The following is a 19,513-nucleotide window of genomic DNA, read 5'->3' as shown; positions in this document are numbered from 1 at the left end:
TTACTGGACAGTAACTCAAACCTTCTGTAGTGTAACTTCTTGTTTTACTGTAGAGGATTTGTTTCAGGTCATATCTACAATTGTGCACTTAATCGGATATTATATTCGACAGTCTCAGACCTCCTACCTTTCAAACCCGTAAACTGTGAATATCAACTTCTGCGAGTTGACATTGTGTTTGTATTTATAACTGCAGCACATTGTAAGAGGCATACCTTATACATTGACATGGAGTCACAGACATGTACAGCATGGAAACAGACCCTTCGGTCCAACCTATCCATGCCGACCAGATATCCCAACCCAATCTCGTCCCACCTGCCAACACTTGGTGTTCCACAGGGGTCAGTATTGGGGCCACTGTTGTTTGTAATATACATAAATGATCTCGAAGAGGGCACTGTTGGTATGATCAGCAAGTTTGCAGTTGACACAAAGATTGGTGGAATGGGAGAAAGCATAAGGGACTGTCAGAGAATACAGGAGGATATACATAGATTGGAGATGTTGGTGGAAGAGTAGCAGATGGCTTTCAATCCAGACAAATGTGAGGTGATGCATTTAGGCAAGTCTAATTCTGGAGCGAATGACACAATGAATGGAAGAGTCTTGGGAAATGTTGATGGGCAGAGAGATCTGGGAGTGCAGGTCCATTGTACCCCAAAGGTTTCTGCACAGGTGGATAGAGTGGTCAAGAAGGCATTTACTATGCTTGCCTTTATCGGATGGGGTATTGAGTGTAAGAGCTGGCAAGTAATGTTAAAATTGTACAAGACATTGGTTTGGCCGCATTTAAAATACTGTGTACAGTTCTGCACTCCACATTACCAAAAGGATGTGGACGCTTTGGAGAGGGTGCAGAGAAGGTATACGAGGATGTTGCCTGGTATGGAAGGTGCGAGCTATGAAGAGAGGTGGAGTAGTTTGCTTTATTTTCGCTAGAAAAAAGGAGATTGAGGGGGGACCTGATTAAGGTTTACAAAACCATGAAGGGTGGAGACAGGGTGGATAGAGACAAGCTTTTTCCTCGGGTGAAGAATTCAATAACGACAGGTCATGCTTTCAAAGCGAGAGGTGGAATGTTTATGGGGAATACACGTAGCAAGTACTTCACACAGAGGGTGGTGGTCATTTGGAACGTGTTGCCAGCAGAGCTGGTAGAGGCAGGCACGGTAGATTCATTTAAGATGTGTCTGGACAGATGCATGAGTAGGTGGGGAGCAGAGGGATACAGACACTTAGGAATTGACCTAACAGGTTTAGACAGTACATTTGGATCAGCTCAGGCTTGGAGGGCCGATGGGCCTGTTCCTGGGCTGGAAATTTTCTTTGTTCTTTGTTCAATATCCCTCCAAACTCTTCCTATCTCATAAAATCCTCACATTGTGGAACAGCCATTTTAATGAACAAATCCACACCGACCCTCTGAAGACCATTTCACCCAGACTGATCCCATTGCTCTATCCCTGTAACCCTGCATTTTCCCATGACTTACGCACCTCACCTATTAATGCCTGAATACAATGGACAATTGCCAATTTACCAAATTTGTACGTCTTTGGACTGAGAGAGAAAACTGCAACAATTGGCAGGAACACACACAGTCAGTTGACGGAGGTCTTTTGTTTTTCTGTAGAAATAAAAAGAAAATAATGTTTCTTTTCTGCTTTCTAGGGAAGAGCAGTCACTATCAATATTATAGAGTGCAGCCGTTATACAGACATGGAGTCCTGCAGTATGGAGACAGGCCCTTTGGACCAAACTGGTCCACACTGACCAAAATGTCCATCCACACTAACCCCATTTCCCTGCACTTGGCCCATATCCTTCCCATACATTTCCTATCCACATATGTGTCCAAATGCCTTTTCACTGTTATTCATGTACCCAATACAATCACTTCCGCAGGCAGCTCATTCCATATGTGTACTACTGTCTGTGTAAAATGTTGCCCCTCAGGTTTCCTTTTATTCTCTCCCCACTTACCATAAAATGATGCCCTCTCGTCCTCGATTCCCCAACCCTGGGAAAATGACTGATTTCATTCACCCTATCCGTGCCTCAACTGATCTTATACTCCTCGACAAGGTTTCCCACAGTTTCCTACCATCTAAAAGAAAAAAGCCCCAGCTTGTCCAATCTCTCCCAAATGCCAACTTCTGCAATGTCACTGCTGTTGTTACACTGTTTATGTCAGTTTCTCGTCAATAGACAGTCGTTTGGAACGTGTTGCCAGCAGAGGTGGTAGAGGCAGCCACGGTAGATTCACTTAAGATGTGTCTGGACAGATGCAGGACTAGGTGGGGAGCAGAGGGATATAGACACTTAGGAATTGACCAACAGGTTTAGACAGTACATTTGGATCAGCTCAGGCTTGGAGGGCCGATGGGCCTGTTCCTGGGCTGGAAATTTTCTTTGTTCAATATTCCTCCAAACTCTTCCTATATCATAAAATCCTTACATTGTGGAACAGCCATTTTAACCAACAAATCCACACCGACCCTCTGAAGACCATCTCACCCAGACTGATCCCATTGCTCTATCCCTGTAACCCTGCATTTTCCCATGACTTACGCACCTCACCTATTAATGCCTGAACACAATGGACAATTGCCAATTTACCAAATTTGTACGTCTTTGGACTGAGAGAGAAAACTGCAACAATTGGCAGGAACACACACAGTCAGTTGACTGAGGTCTTTTGTTATCTGTAGAAATAAAAAGAAAATAAGGTTTCTTTTCTGCTTTCTAGGGAAGAGCAGTCACTATCAATATTATAGAGTGCAGCCGTTATACAGACATGGAGTCCTGCAGTATGGAGACAGGCCCTTTGGACCAAACTGGTCCACACTGACCAAAATGTCCATCCACACTAACCCCATTTCCCTGCACTTGGCCCATAACCTTCCCAACATTTCCTATCCACATATGTGTCCAAATGCCTTTTCACTGTTATTAATGTACCCAATACAATCACTTCCGCTGGCAGCTCATTCCATATGTGTACTACTGTCTGTGTAAAATGTTGCCTCTCAGGTTTCCTTTTATTCTCTCCCCACTTACCATAAAATGATGCCCTCTAGTCCTCGATTCCCCAACCCTGGGAAAATGGCTGAGTGCATTCACCCTATCCGTGCCTCACCTGATCTTATACTCCTCAACAAGGTTTCCCACAGTTTCCTACCATCTAAAAGAAAAAAGCCCGAGCTTGTCCGATCTCTCCCAAATGCCAACTTCTGCAATGTCACTGCTGTTGTTACACTGTTTATGTCAGTTTCTCGTCAATAGACAGTCGTATTATATTCTTACAATTTATTGCTTTGAATTTCATTCTGTAACTGCCAGTTTGTTGTTTTCAGTCTTGTTTTTACTGAGTTTCTGTCAAATCACTGACATGTGAGCAAGGAAATGTCTCAACATCTAAGTTTCTGATGAAAGACATGGTTAATTTTTTTAAAGTCATGAAGACTTGTTATTAAATATGTCAGTATGTGATCTGTGAGTACACAGATATCAGGAAGTTACAGTTAAAGTGTATGGAGAATGATGCCTCCTAGTTCTGTCATGCATTGTAGAGTATTTACGAGATGTTGAAGAGGTTTTAAGAAGAATGTATGACCTTGAGGCGAAAAGAATAATGTCACTGATTAACAGTATAAAGTTCAAAATGACATAACACCAGGTTAGAGGCCAACAGGTTTAATTGGAAGCACTAGCTTTTGGAGCACTGCTTCTTCATCAGGTGGTTGTAGAGAACACAATTCCAAGACACAGAATTTATAGCAAAAGTTTCGTGTGATGTTACTGAAATTATACATTGAAAAATAGCTTGATTGTTTGTTAAGTCTCTCTTCTGTTAGAATAACCATGACAGTTTCACTTCTTTAATATGTAAATCCCAAAACCTTTTGTAAAAGTTCGGTACCCACAGGAAGGACCTCAACTGGGACCTTGGGTTCATGTCACACTACAGGTGACCACCATTGCACGATACACACAGGGACACTCCAACACACACACTCCTTTACACACACAGACACACACTCCCAAACTCACACATGCACCCTCACACAGACTTGGACACCTTTCCACTCACACTCTGTCTCACAGACACTCACAACACACCCCACCACCTTCCCCCCCGCCACACACACACACAAACCCATATGTGCATTGTGATTATGAGGCGAATTTGAACTTTGCTCAAAAACTGCATGAATTCATGTAAGACTTTGTTAACTCATTTTTTAGATTAGAATCAGTCCAAATATTCCAACACCAACAACAGAACACAGGGGGTGAACACCTTCAACATCTTATCTGGCCTGACACCAGTTACCCTGAGAATGTAACTTTTAAATAAAGTTTTGTGATTTACATCGGAAAGAAGTGAAACTGTCATGGTCATTCTAACTGATGAGAGACTTAACAAACAATCAAGGTATTTTTCAATGTATAATTTCAGTTACATCACACTGTAAACTTTTGCTATAAATTCTGTGTCTTACAATTGTTTATTCCACAACCACCTGATGAAGGAGCATCGCTCCGAAAGCCCGTGCTTCCAATTAAACCTGTTGGACTATTACCTGGTGTTGTGTGATTTTTAACTTTGTACACCCCAACCCAACAGCAGCATCTCCAAATCATTAACAATGTATCCAGAGTAAGGGACAGAGTTTAGAATATGAAGCTTTCTGTCGAAGAAAACAATGTGAAACTTGTTGATCTTGTTATATTTCACAGCCAGCCGTTAGTGCTGGTTGATCAGCTTAGGTAAAGGCTCGATAACCATATGTCTTTTTTAACAGACAGTTATTATTTTATTCAGGTTTCTGTCATGTTGGAGATCTCACAGCGGAAAACCATCACAAAAGTCAGACATTTGTGGTATTTTCATCTGCCTCTGTGTATTCTGTCAGAAGAAATGATCACATGTTCCTGCTTGCTGCCCATACCCAGAGACTCCCTTATCTAATAAAACAAAGACATATGGTTATCATGTCTTCACCTCAGCTCATAAACCATCACCAACGGCTCACTGTGAAATAATAACAAGATCAGCAAGTTCCACATTTCTTTCTTCGCCTCATATTCTAAACGGTGTCCCTTACATTTTGAAAGTTTGTCACTGACAGCAGACAGTAACATTTACAGCATTTTGCATCCGGGCAATACTCGCATGGAGATTTGAAAATAAAATGTTAATCAGTGACATTTTCCCAGCATCTACTGCCCAACTCCCTTCAGAAAGTTCTCTTTTCCCCTAAAGGTCACACATTCTTCTTCAAACCTCTTCAACATCCCCTCAACGTTGTTTCAATTCCCAAACAGGTAGCTGCTCCATTCCCCAATCCGGAGAGGGCAGGGTGAGGAAGGCGGAAGCTACCGGCCCCACATCATCAACCGCTTTCTTTCCAATTTGAAAAGCCCGCCAATATGTCATGAAAAGGTGAGACTTTAACACAGAAGAATGCACGAATACTCGAGTTAATCCTACTTTAAAAATGTATACTTTACATAGTCTCCCTTTACCTCATTCCCTAGCCCACTTCAATCTGCCCATTTCTGATCTTGAATGGGATTTTCTGAACTTGAAGCTCAGCGGAAACAAAAAAGGCGCCAAACACTGCAATGTGCAACTAATCATTTCTTTCACATTTCAAGAGCACCCGGTTATATTGCTCAAACATCAGATAACGTTCTCCGGCGTGGGCGCGTTAACAGCGAACACCGCCTTTCGAGAATATGTGAAAGTTGCCCTCCCTATTGGACTCGATCAGAGATCAGTAAAAGCTCCACATTTCCGATGCCAGTCTTGCTGCTGTTCTGGGGTTATTGCAGATCATTTTGAAAGGCTCTCACCGGCAGCAGTTCGAGCATTCTGCATCCGGACAATACTCGCATGGAGATTTGGAAATAAAACCCAAGTAAAATGGGACGGAGGGGGAAACATTTTCCTTGCTTGCCGGCGGGTGGTTTTGTTTGCCGGGAGTGAAACTCGGGGTTCATATCCCACAGGGAGCTTTTGCTCCTGAACTGATCCGAGTAACGCGGAAGCAGCTGAGAAATGACTGTGGCATTTAACATGATCTCCCTCCCGGGCAGGGATTACAGGATATACAGGAATATATCCGAGAATAAGGCGCGCATAGGGTCGGCGGGCACTCATTCATTGACACAATATCCATAAACCCCAAATACCGTGGAGACATTAACCGGACATACCCAGAACTATACTAGTCCAGCTGTTTCACGGAAGGTGTAAGGTGGCCCTTAAAAGAGCCGTTGGGTTTTTGTTGTCAGTACAATGGTGTCCTTCACTTGGAGCTGGTGTACTTGGTCACCGCCTTTGTACCCTCCGACACGGCGTGCTTAGCCAGCTCCCCGGGCAGCAGCAGCCGCACGGCGGTCTGGATCTCCCGGGAGCTGATGGTGCTGCGCTTGTTGTACTGGGCCAGGCGGGAAGCTTCCCCCGCGATGCGCTCGAAAATATCTTTGACGAACGAGTTCATGATGCTCATGGCCTTGGAGGAGATGCCGGTGTCGGGGTGAACCTGCTTCATCACTTTGTAGATGTAGATGGAGTAAGTTTCCTTCCTCGACCGCCTCCTCTTCTTGAGGCCCTTCGCTGCCGACTTCTTGACCATTTTCTTAGCGCCCTTTTTGGGGACTGGCTGTGCTTTCTTCTCATCCCCCATACTGCCGCTCACTTTCACACACAGTGTAAGGGGAAAGGGGGCTCCGAGCTCGCCTTTTATACACTGACCACCTCAATCATGCTAATGAGGGATGGGGAAGGCCTGCTTCCTGATTGGCTGTCTTACAGGAAATATTCACCTTGCTCTCATTGGTTCATGTGGGACACGATGCTGACCTGCAGAGAATCCGAAACTGTGGATCCATCAGGATCTGCAATGACATGGGGAACACAAACCGAAATCTTGAGCAGGGATCAACCTCCGAGCTCACTCTAAATTGTGAGACCCTAATACCGATTTATCCTGCATCTTTTAATGATGGCTCTCTTTTCTTTCTCATCCATTTTAAAATTGGCATCACTTCTGTCGTCAAGTGACAAAATGCAGTGCAATCTGACAGGGAGTGTGTTTCTCTCCTGGAAATGATGGAACTACTTGACAATTGCATCTTGTTTGTGTTTCTTGCTCTACACTCTCTGTAGATTAAGGACATTCTACCAGCATCTAATCGGTCAACCCCCTTCAGTTTTCTTTTCCCCTTAAGGTTCCCCATCCGTCTTCAATTCTCCAATGAGAATAGGCCCAAACTATTCATACATGCCTCAGAATAGCTGCCAGTGTGTGTAACACTGTCAGTTTTACTTTGATTACCTCCATAAATAAAAGGGAACTTTTATTGTGACCTGTGCCTTTTATTTTCTGCTGACCACATGAATTTTAATAGAGTAATGTCCAATAAACACGCTTTACAAAAAGAGAAAATCAATAAAACAAATGATTACTTTCAGTGTCAAGAACATAGTGCTGGAAAAGCGCAGCAGGCCAGGTAGCCTCCGAGGAACAGGAGAATCGATGTTTCAGGCAGAAGCCCTTCATCCGGAAGCCCTGATGAAGGGATTATGCCCAAAATGTCAATTCTCCTGCTGCTCGGATGCTGCCTGGCCTGCTGTGCTTTTCCATCAGTACACTCTCAACTCTGATCTCCAGCACCTGCAATCCTCCCTTTCTCCAGATTTGTTTCAGTTCCTGAGTGTATATTTTGGATGGGAATTCAGTCTATCCATCTTCAAAATAGTGCAAGTGTCAATGGGCTATAAATGGTGAAATGTGTTCAGATACAGCTGGTAATATGTACCTGTCAGTCTCTATAATATAAATGTGTGAGTTTATTTACCAGCCTGTCCCAGTCAGTTTCTGATCAGTTAATCTAAGAGTGTCAGTCATAGTCTGTACCAATCTGTTTCTGGTTTGATAATGCATTTATCATCAATTTGTACCTGTCAGTTGCAGCCAATGTGAATGTGAGAGTGCTGTTATCAATCTCTCCCCATCAGATTCTGCTGTGTGAACGAGACTGTCATTTTCAGTCTATGCCTGTCAGGTTGGTCATGTGAACAAGTGATGGTCAATTAATGTGTCTCTGTCAGTTGTTGCAAAACAAATATGTGAATGTAGTTATCACTCTGTCCATGTCACTTTCTGCTGTGTGCATACAGGTATGTAGATATCAATCTGTACCGATCAGTTTGTGCCCTGTGCATGTAGGTGCATTTATCAATCTATTCCTGACAGTCTTTCCAATGTAAAAGCGAACTTATGAATCTGTACTTGTCAAAGTTTATGTATCTATGAGTTTATCTGAGTTTAGGTTTTATCTTTGAGGAGAAAGTGAGGTCTGCAGATGCTGGAGATCAGAGCTGAAAATGTGTTGCTGGAAAAGCGCAGCATCCAGGAAACAGGAGAATCGGCGTTTCGGGCATAAGCCCTTCTTCAAGAAAGCCCTTCTTTCCATTTGATCTGCCCCGTCAGACTTTGTGTGAATCTATAAATGGAGTTACCAATCGATACCTGTCAGTTTTTCTTGCTGAATATGTATGTGTGTAATTGTCAGTCTATTCTCGACCAATTCTGCTGAGTAAATATGAGAATATCAAAAACAAATATTCCTGTCAGTCTCTGCAAAGTGAATAAGTGAGTGTATGGTTATCAAATTTCCCTGCCAGTTTTTGCTACATGAGAGAGGGTGTTGTTATCAATCCGTAACTGTCAGTGTTTGGCTTTGAGAATGTGTAAATACATTTATCACTCTGTACCTGTCAGATACATGTGAGATTCTATTAAAAGTTGAGTGTCTTTATCAAATTGTACTTGCCAGAAGATCTTCTCTGCATATACCAGTCAGTTTCTTCAATGTGAATTTGTGAGCATGTTTGAATCCACCTCTACCAGTTTCTACCAAGTCAATATGTGAGGCAGTTACCAACCTGCACCTCTCAGATTCTGCTGTGAAATTGAGTGTAGCTAACAAACTGTATCTGTGAGATTATGTTACGTGAAAGTGGGAGTGTTATTATTGATTTGTTCCTGTGATTTTCTGTTATTGACAAGAGGAGTGTAATTACCAATCTGTCCCTGTCATTGTCTCTTCTGTATATCTGAGAAAGTAATACATCTGTCCATGTGAGTGTTTGCTATGTGAATGATATTGGTTGATGTGTGCACTATCTGGCAGTTTCAGCTATGAGATTGAGTATTGCTATCAGTCACTTACCAGTCAGTTTCTGCTTGGTGAATATATGAGTGTATTTATCAATCATTCCTTGTCAGTATCTCTCTTGTGAATATGTGAATGAGGTTATCAATTTATAAAGCTGTCAGTTTCAGCCATGTCCAAATCAAAATAAAATTATTAATTTCTTCCTGTCAGACTCTGCTTTGTGAATATAGTGCAGTTATCAATCTGTCTTTGCTGTGAGCATCCAAATATAGTTATCAACATGGACATGTCAGTTTTCACAATGCAAATATGTGTGTGTTTTCCCAACTAATGCATGACTGCAGTTATTAATCTGTGCCAATTAATCTCTGTTTGCTATATCAATATGTGAGAGTGGATCTGTACCGGTCGGTTTCTCCTATGCGAACGTAGTTATCAAATTTTACCTGTGTAGTTTCTGCTTTGTGTTGTGATTAATCTATACCTGTCAGTTTCCGCAAGGTGAATGCGTGAGTTGTGTCATGCATATGTACCTATCAGACTCTACTCTGTGAATACATCAAAGCAGGCATCGTGCTGTGCCCGTCAGTTTCTGCTCTGTAAATCTGAGAGTGTAGTTATTAATCTGAACTTGTCAGTTTTGGGTTTGTGAATGTGTGTATTTCTCCTATTTGTATATATGAACTTAGTTATCATTCTGTAATGGTGGAGGGTAGGGAACTCGTGGGAAAAAATATTGATGTCTTGAAAACAGTATGCATGACAGAAAAGAAGGTCCTCGAGGTGTTTAAAAAAAACATAAAGGTGACTAAATCTCTGGAACATCATCAAGTATATCTCAGGATGTAGTGGAAACCTTATGTTGATAATTTCAAAAAATGACATTCAGTTTTCTTCCTTTTTTGTAATATTTCATAGGGAGGATCCCTGTCAGTTACTGCAATATGAATAGGGAGAAAGTGAGGTCTGCAGATGCTGGAGATCAGAGCTGAAAATGTGTTGCTGGAAAAGCGCAGCAGGTCAGGCAGCCTCCAGGGAACAGGAGAATTGACGTTTCGGGCATAAGCCTTCCTGAAGAAGGGCTTATGCCCGAAACATCGATTCTCCTGTTCCCTGGATGCTGCCTGACCTGCAGCGCTTTTCCAGCAACACATTTTCAGCACTGCAATATGAATGTGTGACTGTGGATATCAAACCTGTACTTGTCAGTTTCTATGTGAATATGTGGGTGTAGTTATCAATCATAGTGTCTGCAATATGAATTACACTGCCATTATCAGTCTCTACCTGTCAGATTGTGCTACATCCATATGTGATTTTAGTTATTGATCTGTACCTGTGTCGGATTCTGTCATATCAATCTGTGGGTGTCATCATCAATCTGTCCCTGTCAGTTACTGCAATGTGAATGGGTGACTGTAGTTATCAAGTTGTAACTGTTTCTGCCATGTGAGTATGAGCATAGTTATCTTCAGTTTCTAACAGCAAATGTGAGAGGATAGTTGTCATTCTATACCTGTCAGTTTTTGCTTGTCAATCTGAGTATAGTTATCGATGCTCGGTGAAAATGTGAGATGAGTTATTGATGCAATGTGACACTAGGAGTATTATGGTTATTAATCTGTTCCTGTCAGGTTCTGCTGTGTCGACATGATACACTTGTTATCAAACTTTCTCTGTCAGTAATTACCATGTGAATGTCTGAGTATATTTACCAATCTGTTCCTGTCAGTTTCAGCTCTGTGTATGTGAATGTGCAGTTACAGTTATTAATCTGTAACTGTCAGTATCCACTATGTGAATGTGTGAATGCATTTATCAATCTTTCTCTATTCGCTTCTGTGTTGTAAGTATGTGAATGTGCTTAGTAATTTATCCCTGCCATTTCTGTTGTGTAAGTATGTAAATATAGTTACCACTTTCTCCTTTTCAGTTTGTACTATGTGTTAGAAACTGTAGTTAGCAATCTACATATACATGTTTCTGCAATGTGAGCATGAAACTACAGTTATCGATCTTCTTTTGTACGCTTCTGCCCTGTAAATTTATAAGTATAGTCATCAATCTGCACATGCCAGCTTCTGCTTTGTGAATCTGTGAATTTAGTTACCAATCTATGCCTGTCAGTTCTGCTCAGTTCATTTGTTTTGTGTAATGGATTGTGTCATGGAAAAGTGAAGAGTTTTCTCACTCTTTCAGTGCACAGTCTAACTGGGAGGAATGATATCAGGGGCTGTTCTTCAGGATGCCATCAGCTTTTCTCAGAGAATAGTTACATACTTTTGTGAATAATGCTGAGAAATGGATAGGTGTTACATTCTGTTGTTAATGTGTGAGGGAAAGGGCAACAAACAAATAAACTGTATTGCAGCTGACTGACCAAAGCTTTCCTTTTACAGGAAAAAGAACTGGCTAGTTCATTTCATTGTTCTATTCTGAATCTATGGGGAATGGAGAGAAAAAAGAAACTAGTCTTTCCACGGTTGGGTCTGACTGTTTGTTTGGATAAGTCTCTGGAAACTAAGCTCAATCTAAGTCTGATTCAATCAGGTCTGAGACTGTGGAAAGGAAATTCTGTTCAGTAGTGTGACGGTGCAAGCCATTAGCAGTACTCTTATGATGCTCTTTTGGTGGGAATGTCAATAGCAAAAGGACTTGTGCTTTCTGTCATACAGTGGGGAATATTTAAACCATTCAGGTAAATTTAGCTGCTGTACAAAACTCTGGTGTGGCCACACTTGGAGTATCGCCTACATTTGTGGTAACCACATTGTACGAAGGATGTGGAAACATTGCAAAGTGCACCGAGAAGATTCACCAGGACGTTGCCTTCATATGAAGGCAAAGTCTTATGAGGAAAGGCTGAGGGACATGAAGCTCTTCTCATTAGAGAGAAGAACGTTAAGAGGTGACTTAAGAGAGATAGACAACATGATCAGAGGATTTGTTAGGGTGGACAGTGAGAACCATTTTCCTCGGATGGTGATGGCTCACACGAGGGGATGTGTGTGAATGTGAATTAAATTAGCTTTAAATTGAGGGGTGATAGATATAGGACAGATGTCAGAGGTAGGTTCTTTACTCAGAGAGTAGTAAGAGCATGGAATGACTGGAATGACCTCCCTGCAACAGTAGTCGACTTGCCAACTGTGAAGGCATTTAAATGGTCATTGGATAAATATATGGATGATAATGGAATAGTGTAGGTTAGATGGGCGTCAGGTTGGTTTATAGAACATAGAACAATACAGCACAGAACAGGCCCTTCGGCCCACGATGTTGTGCCGAACATTTGTCCTAGCTTAAGCACCCATCCATGTACCAATCCAATTGCCGCTTAAAGGTCACCAAAGATTCTGACTCTACCACTCCCACAGGCAGCACATTCCATGCCCCCACCACTCTGGGTAAAGAACCCACCCCTGACATCTCCCCGAAACCTTCCACCCTTCACCTTAAATTTATGTCCCCTTGTAACACTCTGTTGCACCCGGGGAAAAAGTTTCTGAGTGTCTACTCCATCTATTCGTCTGATCATCTTATAACCCTCTATCAAGTCACCCCTCATCCTTCGCCATTCCAACGAGAAAAGGCCTAGCACTCTCAACCTATCCTCGTATGACCTATTCTCCATTCCAGGCAACATTCTGGTAAATCTTCTCTGCCCCTTCTCCAAAGCGTCCACATCGTTCCTAAAGTGAGGCGACCAGAACTGCACACAGTACTCCAAATGTGGCCTAACCAAAGTCCTGTACAGTTGCAACATCACTTCACGACTCTTGAATTCAATCCCTCTGCTAATGAACGCTAAGGGGTTTCACAGGTCAGTGCAACATCAAGGGTGAATGGCCTGTAATGGGCTGAAATATTCAATGTTCTGTGTAAAGAGAATTTACAAATTACAAGATTTGGCTAATTGATCTTTCTTCATCAGAATAAAAGGTGATTATTTGATTCTATGGTTAATTTGAGGAAATTACATTCTATTTTCTTACTTTTTTGTAATATTTCATTGGGTGGGACAAGTGGGACTCTTTGTACAAGGTTGAAGTGAATTTGGGAACAAAGTTACACAAAGTTTTTTTTAAAAATGAACTTATTGCTGGGTAGAGGGAAAACATGGTTTCTCTGCCTGCAAGCTGAACAAGGTTAGAATTCTGTTGAGATAAAGGAGGGGTTGGCAGCTCCTCTGCTGCCATGACACACTTATTGAAATGGAATGCTGGCTGAATGGGATTAGGTGCTTGTTTTTGTAAAACATTTTGTATGCATTCACGTCTGTTTCCTGCAATGTACATGGATGTACATTGTTATTAGTCTTTGTACCCTGTGTTTTGATATGTTGAGTGTCTCTGGGACTCAATCTGAATCAGTCAGTTCCTTTGTGTATGTGTGTGTGCTCAGTAATGATTCACTAATTGTCATATTTGGCTGTTGAAATGATGTAACAGTGTGATGTCATTATCTTTCTGGTTTGTGAAATTTAAAATGCCCTTATGAAATACAATCTTCATTTACTCCCCAATTATGTACTTTAGACAAGGAGTCTAACACTTCAAACATGGTGTGAATGTTAATGCATTATGAATGATATTAATTGGAAGTGGGAAGACATCGATGGAGAATGGAGAGAAAAAAGAAACTTGTCTTTCCACGGTTGTGTCTGACTATTTGTTTGGATAAGTCTCTGGAAACTGAACTCAATCTAAGTCGGGTTCAATCTGACCTGAGACTGTGGAAAGGAAATTCTCCACTCTGACAGCAGTAACATACCTGGTGTTTATTGGAAGCAGCTGATGACACTTAGCTTTGTACTGAGGAAATATTAGGTTGCCTTGGTCCTTGGAATATTTTCTTGGAGAGAGACAGAAGATGTTTCAGCTGTAAACCAACATTAAGACATGTTAGGCAAGATCAAACTGATCAGTGTGGTATTCAGTTAATAATCATTAGGGATTTTTGAAACTCAGCAATTCGAACAGAACCAGATTTTGATTCCACTTTCACCTTGAGCTGCCCCTCATCTCCATTTCTTTTATTTCCATTTGTTAACGATTGGGTGAGATCCAGAAACTAACATCAGTACACCTCCATGACTGGGAATTCCTGATGCAGCTGCAATGGTGACATACATCAATGTCAGGTTGCCAATACACTACTTGAAGGGAAGTAGAGGCGCTATTTCTAATGTTTCACTCGAAACTTTGAATCTGTTGAGTCTGGTACGTGTCCTTTCTGGGATTGTAACACAATTATAGTCTGTGCATCCATTATTCACTGCCCAATATCAACAGACAGCCTGAAACAGAAGCAAACAATGAATTGCCATCAGTGTTCAGAGGATTGCAAACCACAGGAATGTCCCACAGCAGCTCCTTCCCGCTCTGTCTCCCCCAGCAGCCCCCCCCCACACACACACACACACAGCCCGAGAAAGGCCTCCCCCTTCCCCCCCAGCCCGCTCACTCCAAGTTCCGGGCCCAGTTCCTGCTCCGCTCGGCATCTCCCAACCAGCTCCCGGTTCTCCCCTCCCTCCCTCCCCCCGAATCAATCCGGGGGTGGGAGCCCCCTGTGTGTCCCAGGCTCCCATCCCGATGTGCTGCTGGAAGGAGCCCCTGCTGTTCCCTCCCTTCCCTGGGCTCGGAGCTCTCCATTGCGGTCTGTTTCAAACAAACCGCTTCCACTCACTGAGTAAATGCTCCTCAATGGCCGCGCGGGGGCAGGGCCTCACGCATGCGCTCCTCTCCGCAGGAATAATCGGCTTTGGGAGCAGTGACAGCCCCGCGCATGCGCCGCTCTCCCCCCCCCCCGATCCCAGAAACAAACATCAATTGGTCATTTCCCCAATTCCCTTTTCTCCCAGTTCCTGTGGCTGTGGGGGAAAGGGCAGAGAACGTTTCAAGGTGGGACATTGTCCCTTTATGAGGCTCCAATGGAGCTCCTTCCCCGTCATGTTCATAACTCCTCCCCCCCCGCGGCTTCATTGCAATCCGATCAGGGAGTGGACAAGCTGACGGCCATTCGACCCATCTAATGTGGGCTACCATTCGATAACATCATGTCTGCGTATTAAATTCCTGCCGAACTTCTTCCCATGAGTATTAACGCTTTGTCGAAAGTGTCATGCAGAGAGTGAGAATAAATGGGAGATATTCACAAATGCAGCTAAAAGAGTCAGAGAGATGGACAGCACGGAAACAGACCCTTCGGTCCAACTCGGCCGTGCCGAGCAGTTATCATCACCTCATGCAGTCCCATTTGCCAGCACTTTCACCATTACCCTATAAACCCTTCCTGTTCATACAGCCATCCTGATACCTTTTAACTGTGGTAAATGTACTCGCCTCCACCACACCCTCTGGCAGCTCATTCCTTACATGCAACCACCCTCTGCGTAAAAAAGACTACCGCTTAGGTCCTTTTTAAACTTTACCCCTCTCACCATAAATCTTTGTACTCTGGTTCTGGACTCCCCCACCCCAGGGAAAAAGACATTGTCTGTTTATTATATTCATGCCCTCATAATTTTATAAAAGCTCGATATGGTCCTCCAACACTCCAGGGAAAACAATCCCAGCCTCTCCCTGTAGCTCCACTCCTCCAACCATGGCAACATCCTTGCAAGTCTTTTCTGAACCCTTTCAAGTTTCACAACATCCTGTGACAGGAGGGAGACCGGAATTGCACACATTATTCCCAAAGTGACCTAACCAATGTCCCTTACAGCCACTGCATGAATTCCCAACTTCTGCAAATCAAAGCCCTTACCAACAAAGCAAAGCGTACGAAATGCCTCATTCACTGTTCTATCTACCTGCAACTCGACTTTCAAGAAACTATGAACCTGCACTCCAAGGTCTCTTTGCTCAGCAACACTCCCAAGGACCATGCCATTACGTGTATAGATCCTGTCCTGATACGCCATTCCAAATGTAGCATTTCACATTTATCTAAATTAAACTCCATCTGCCAGTCCTCAGCCCATTGGCCCATCTGGACAAGATCCCGTTGTACTCTGAGGTAACCTTCTTCGTTGTCCACGACAACTCCAATTTTGATGTCATCTGCAAACTAACTATCTATATCTTCTGTGTTCACATCCAAATGATTTATAGAAATAATGAAAAGCAGTGGATCCAGCAACAATGTTGCTGGGTGTCTGGTGTCGCAGTTGTAGTTTCTGAATCACTGGTCAGGAGGCCGGGCTAAAGCCCTACCTGGACTAGAGGTGTGTAATAGAACATAGAACATAGAACATAGAACATTACAGCGCAGTACAGGCCCTTGGGCCCTCGATGTTGCGCCGATCCAAGCCCACCTAAACTACACTAACCCACTATCCTCCATATACCTATCCAACGCCCTCTTAAATGCCCATAAAGAGGGAGAGTCCACCACTGTTACTGGCAGGGCATTCCATGAACTAACGACTCGCTGAGTGAAGAACCTACCCCTAACATCAGTCCTATATCTACCCCCCCTTAATTTAAAGCTATGCCCCCTTGTAATACCCGACTCAATACGCGGGAAAAGGTTCATACTGTCGACCCTATCTAACCCCCTAATCATCTTGTACACCTCAATCAAGTCACCCCTAAACCTTCTTTTCTCTAGTGAAAACAGCCCCAAGTGCCTCAGTCTTTCCTCATACGATTTTCCTTCCATACCAGGCAACATCCTGGTAAACCTCCTCTGCACCCGTTCCAATGCCTCCACATCCTTCCTATAGTATGGCGACCAAAACTGCACACAATATTCCAGATGCGGCCGTACCAGAGTCTTATACAACTGCATCATGACCTCAGGACTCCGGAACTCAATTCCTCTACCAATAAAAGCCAGTTTTTTTTTTTTTTTTTTTTTTTAACCATGTGAAAGTTGTTTTATTTTAATCCAAATTATCATATTTCTTGAAATACAATTCAATTTTCTTCCGATCCAAAACTTACAATCTTCAAATACATTGGAATTTTAGTGACTATTTCACTGCAGTTTTGAAACAAATGTTATAAATAAATGTGTAGTCACAATGAAAACAATTTTCATTAGATCTGGCCTTCAAAAGTCACTGAAAAATGAATGCAGGACCTCATGCAAATACATACACACAACAAAATTCAGGACATCCCGTGGCATCTCATCCAAATCAGCAAATCTCAATTTCCCTTCTCTCTAACAAAAGGCATTCATTCAATAGCAGTATCCCTTAGCTTACAAAAATAGACATTGACTATGTGTTAAAGGAAAGTCACCACTACTAAAGCTTTCTTCAAAGTACCTTAACAACTCATCAAAAGTAAGACATTCAATTCTTTTTGCTGCGAAGACAAATATTGGGCAGTACCTACTGTATAAAAAAAGTGCAATGATTAAAGGAAATAATAGTTGTAAATTTCCATATTAAAACATATACATTGCTGACTTTACACAAATGAATTTTGCAGTTATGCAGACATCTGCAGCACCCATGGTTCAAATTCACTTACATAGCAGCTGTTCTAATATCAAGTCTGCGACTGGATGCAAATACCAGTTTATAGCAGCTGACTGACTTTACTATCAGAGAGTGTGGAACTGTCAAACACAGCCATTCAGGCAGCATCGAAGGAGCAGGAGAATCAATGTTTTGAGCAGAAGCTCTTCATCAGGAATGAGGGGGTGGTCCGAGGAGGGGGAGAGATATTTGGCAGGCAGGTGGGGTTGGGGGGGTAAGGTACCCGAGAATGTGATAGGTAGATGAAGTTGGGGTGAAGGTGGTCGGTAGGTGAGGAGGGTGGAATGGGTAGGTGGGAAAGAGGATGGACAGGTAGGACAGATCAAAAGGGCGGTGCCTAGTTGGAAGGTTGGACCTGGAATGAGTTGGGGGTGAGGGGAAATGAGGAAAATGGTGAAATCCACTTTAATCCCGCGTGGTTGGAGGCTATCAAGGTGAAGATGAGGCCTTCTTCCTCCAGGCATCGGCTGGTGAGGGTTTGGTGGTGTAGGAGGCGTGTGGCATGCCACAGGCAGAAACTTGGTGGGGAAAGGAGTCCCGTAATGATAGACCCCCACCTAGCCGGGAGTGCCAGGCTCTTGATCCAGTGACAGTAAAGGAGAAGGAATACATTTCCAAGTCAGGATGGTGAGTGCCTTGGAGGTGAACTTGTCTGATATGAAGGTGGTGTTCCCCTACATCAGCCTCCCTTATCCTTTTTTAGACAGAAGTCGTCATGAGTTTGAAGGTGTTTACAAGTTACAAACCTATAGATTACAAGGGCCATTTGAGGTAGTTTTGATTCAAAGAAAAGGCCTCCAAATTGTGAAGGAAATAACCCCGACAGACGTGAGGCCTGGGAACAGCTTAACATTCAACAAAGAATGATAAAAAGGCATTGATTACTGAAGAGAAAAGGAGTAAAAGAGTAAGGTTGTAGAAACCATTAAAAAGTGAAAGGTATGATAGGGATGTAAAGAGAGAACGGAAAATACACAGGTTGGTGAAGACAAACGTAGTTCACTTAGAATTAAAATGGGGGGAGTCCACAATGGGGACCAAAAATGGTTTTCCAACTGAATATCTTCTCTTGTTCTGTGTTCACAAAAGGGGATATAATTAACACAGCGGCAATTTTGGGGAACACAGAGTTTAGTGAGATTGAGATAATGAACCAAATCAGCATTATTTGGGAAATTGAGTTGAGGCAATGGATAGGACTGAAGGCTGAGAATTTGAGAAAACAATAGTCAGGTTCTGATGGAGTCAGCATGGATTTGAAGGGCCTGTTCCTGTGATTACTCTTCCATGTTCTCAGCTTGACAAACCGCCTGGAAATATCTCAGGGTGTAACCAGGAGAGCTGATGAGAGTTTAACAATCCCTGAGGACAAAACAAAATTACAACTAACTCCCGGGACACCGGAGAAAGGCTGAGGGGAGAAATTCTATCCTTCCACACTTCCACTTGGTGATATTACTGGCCTGTGACTGTATGGATGTGAATATTGTCTCAGAGAGACTGGAGGAAAAGGGCGTGTCTGTTCGTCGAACGCAACTGTGTTTGTGTGTCCGCGAATATTATGATATTTCTGAGTCTCTCTTGTGCAAATCAAAAACATTTTCAATTCCAGTTATCCCCCGACTGCCCCACTAGACTCCAAAGGTGGAATTCAAGGGAATATATTTGTTGATTTCAAGATTTCAGTCTAAAAGTACCGACAATGTCAGCGCTCAGCTCAGAGTGCTCGATCTGTTCAGCAGCAAAATGCGTTTAACTCGACAGCGGAGCCGTCTATTCGAGTGAAACCTTTTCAGTCGCAAACCTTTCAGTGTCAGGGTG

General features: G+C 42.8%; 1 protein-coding gene across 1 annotated transcript; it reads right to left on the bottom strand.

The window, feature by feature from the left end:
- Positions 1–5,073: 5,073 nt before the first annotated feature.
- On the bottom strand, positions 5,074–6,902 carry LOC148135345 (histone H2B 7-like). Its single transcript, XM_087984891.1, has one exon. The coding sequence runs from the start codon at positions 6,699–6,701 to the stop codon at positions 6,321–6,323; it is 381 nt and encodes a 126-aa protein (XP_087841017.1). The 5' UTR covers positions 6,702–6,902; the 3' UTR covers positions 5,074–6,320.
- Positions 6,903–19,513: the final 12,611 nt, after the last annotated feature.

This window comes from Chiloscyllium plagiosum, unplaced genomic scaffold (genome assembly GCF_037043375.1).
Source record: "Chiloscyllium plagiosum isolate Xiang-an unplaced genomic scaffold, Cpla_swu_hap1 HiC_scaffold_49, whole genome shotgun sequence".
Taxonomy (NCBI): Eukaryota; Metazoa; Chordata; class Chondrichthyes; order Orectolobiformes; family Hemiscylliidae; genus Chiloscyllium; species Chiloscyllium plagiosum.
This window is presented reverse-complemented; position numbering and strand designations above follow the sequence as displayed.